The 2,270-nt window shown below is 65.9% G+C and overlaps 1 protein-coding gene across 1 annotated transcript in view; it reads right to left on the bottom strand.

Annotated features, from left to right (window-relative positions):
- The window catches only part of PHF21B (PHD finger protein 21B), a 118,959-nt gene extending 116,954 nt beyond the window's left edge, over window positions 1–2,005 (bottom strand). Inside the window, exons 1-2 of the mRNA XM_006866836.1 lie at window positions 1,900–2,005; window positions 728–793 (exon numbers count right to left, since the gene is read on the bottom strand). Coding sequence (XP_006866898.1) covers window positions 728–793; window positions 1,900–1,953 — 120 coding nt within the window. The 5' untranslated portion in view covers window positions 1,954–2,005. The remainder of the gene's footprint in view (window positions 1–727; window positions 794–1,899) is intronic.
- Between the last annotated feature and the right edge of the window lie 265 nt (window positions 2,006–2,270).

Genomic DNA, 2,270 nt, shown 5'->3' with positions numbered 1-2,270 from the left:
AGACAGGGGGCGGGGCGGGCGGCCGCGTTCGGTGGCGGCATCTGTTCGTGGTGCTGAAACCCCGAGAGCAGAGCTCAGCGCAAGTAAGTCACAATGGCCAACTTTCTCTCCGAGGGGCGCCGGTGGCCGCGCGCCCCGCGGAGAGCTGCTTGGGCGCCTCATTTCCACCTAACGACCGGACACCAAAGTTTAGGCATATTTAGGGTATCCTGGGGGTGCCTTTCTTTTGTTCCCCGGGAGCTGGCGTCAGGTTCTAAGAATCAAAAGTGGAGCCGGAGAAGTGGAGGGAGGGGGGGTGCAGAGAATCCGCCTTTAACGCAAGGTTTTCAGCGCAGCTCTCGAAACCGCTTCCCAGGAGTTGAATGTCCAGACCCGAATTAAATCCCCCACGCTCCCCAGCATGAAGTGGGACGCCCAACGGGGGATAAATATATACATTCCAAAAACATGTCCACTACCTCAAAATGGACGCCGGGCGCGCGCCGCCTTCTAAGTGCAGCTTGTCGCTCTTGGCCATCCGGGCCTCGCTCCCCTCGCCTCCAGCACCCAGCCCTCCCCGGGCAGAAAAAAAGGGGCGGGCAACTTTGAGCTAGAAGACAGGCCCCTCGGGGAGTCTGGAAGGTGGCACCCGGACCGGCACTTTTTAGGGTGCTGCCAAAGTGTCGCCGCCCCTCCCCAGCCCAGCCACCCGAGCCGGCGGTAAGAACGTGGCCGCCTCCGCGCTTACTTGTTTGTCGCTCAGTGCTGAGATCCGCGGCGGCCTGCCGTGGGGCTGTTTCTTGAGGTCGCCGTTCTGCAGAGACACGGAGGAGCGAGCTCAGGCGGCCGCCCCGGAGGGACGGGGAAGTGGCCCCGGCACCCCCAGTTCCCGGCCCCAGCCGCCGCCCCCGGCCTCCCGCCGCGCACCCTCACAAGTTCCCCGCGCGTCCCGGCGCGAGTGGCGGCCAGCGGTTTACCTGTGGCTGCCGCCTCATCGGGGCCACCGGCGGCAGCGCCCCGAGCGCGGCAAGTTTGGAGGCCGGCTGAGTGTACAGGGAAGTGTGAGTGTGAGTGCGTGCCGGGGGAGGGGGGAGGAACAAAGAGCCAAGTAAACACGGCGAGTCCGTGTGGAGCAAAGCTCATAAATATTCAAGTCGCGTCCTAATCTCTCCAGCACACACCCGCGCGCCGCCAGCCTGCCCGGCCCGGCAGCCACACCGCGACCGCCCAGCACCAGCCCGCAAAAGTACTTCTGCAAAGTGTGCAAGGTCGTACTGGGATGGGGGGTCGGCACCCTCGCACCCCAAGAAGGCGCGGGGGACTCTCCCTGTAACCCCACTCATGTAGATGGTGCGATGAGAAAGACAATCTTTCACGCGCCTCCACCAAGAGCCCCTCAAACTGTACACAGGGGTCTGGAGGGGGGGGCGGGGGAGGTGCCTATACACATTCTCCACCCTGGGCAGAATCACTGGGTCCCCTTCCTGGCACCTTAGCCACGAAGCTCTTGAGACCAGAAAGAAAAGTCGCCGGGCTCGGGTCGCTATGCTCCAGCACCCCCCCCCCCCAAAATTGTGCCAAAACTGCACCCGGACCACAGGAGGGGCCGCCCATGGGTCCGTATACACGCCCAGGCTCACCGGGAAGCCCTCGAGTGCCCCCAGTTATGTATCCCCTGCAACAATAAAGAAAAGTCGCTAAACTCGGGGCTTCGGCGCGTCCGAAGCCCCCCAAACTGTGCAGAACTGCACGGGGGACTAGTGGAATGGGAGGAGCGCCCGGAAGTGGGTCCAGGCATACTCCCCACGCCAAGCAGATTCACCGGGGAGTCCCACCCAACACCCCAGCCTCTCGGCGGGCTCAAGTCCCTTGGGCACCCTCCTCCCGAGGGTCTCCCGCCCCAGGTACCGGGCCACCTACCTGGTGGCGCGCGAGTTCCAGGGCGAGCGCCTCGGGCCGGCTCTGTAACGCCATGCCCGCAACTTGGGCGCACTTTACGCTCACTTTGGCCCTGGCTCCGGGAAGTTTTGCGCTCGGCAGGGGAGCGCTGGGCCCGCCGGCTCCGGCAGGGGGTCGGAAGCCCCCTCCCCGGAGCCCGTTGAGGGGCGAGCAGGCGAAGGAAGAAAGGCGCCGGGCCGGCCCGCGGCCCCGCAACTCCTCAGGCTGCCCCGCCAGGCGCGCCAGGTCCCGGGGCTGCGGGAGCGGTCCGCCGCATGGCCCCCGGCGCCCCGAGCCCGCGCCTAGCCGCCCGCTCCCGCCTGCCCGCGGCAGGGACTATATTTCCTACGGCG

This window comes from Chrysochloris asiatica, unplaced genomic scaffold (genome assembly GCF_000296735.1).
Source record: "Chrysochloris asiatica unplaced genomic scaffold, ChrAsi1.0 scaffold00097, whole genome shotgun sequence".
NCBI classification, from domain to species: Eukaryota; Metazoa; Chordata; class Mammalia; order Afrosoricida; family Chrysochloridae; genus Chrysochloris; species Chrysochloris asiatica.
This window is presented reverse-complemented; position numbering and strand designations above follow the sequence as displayed.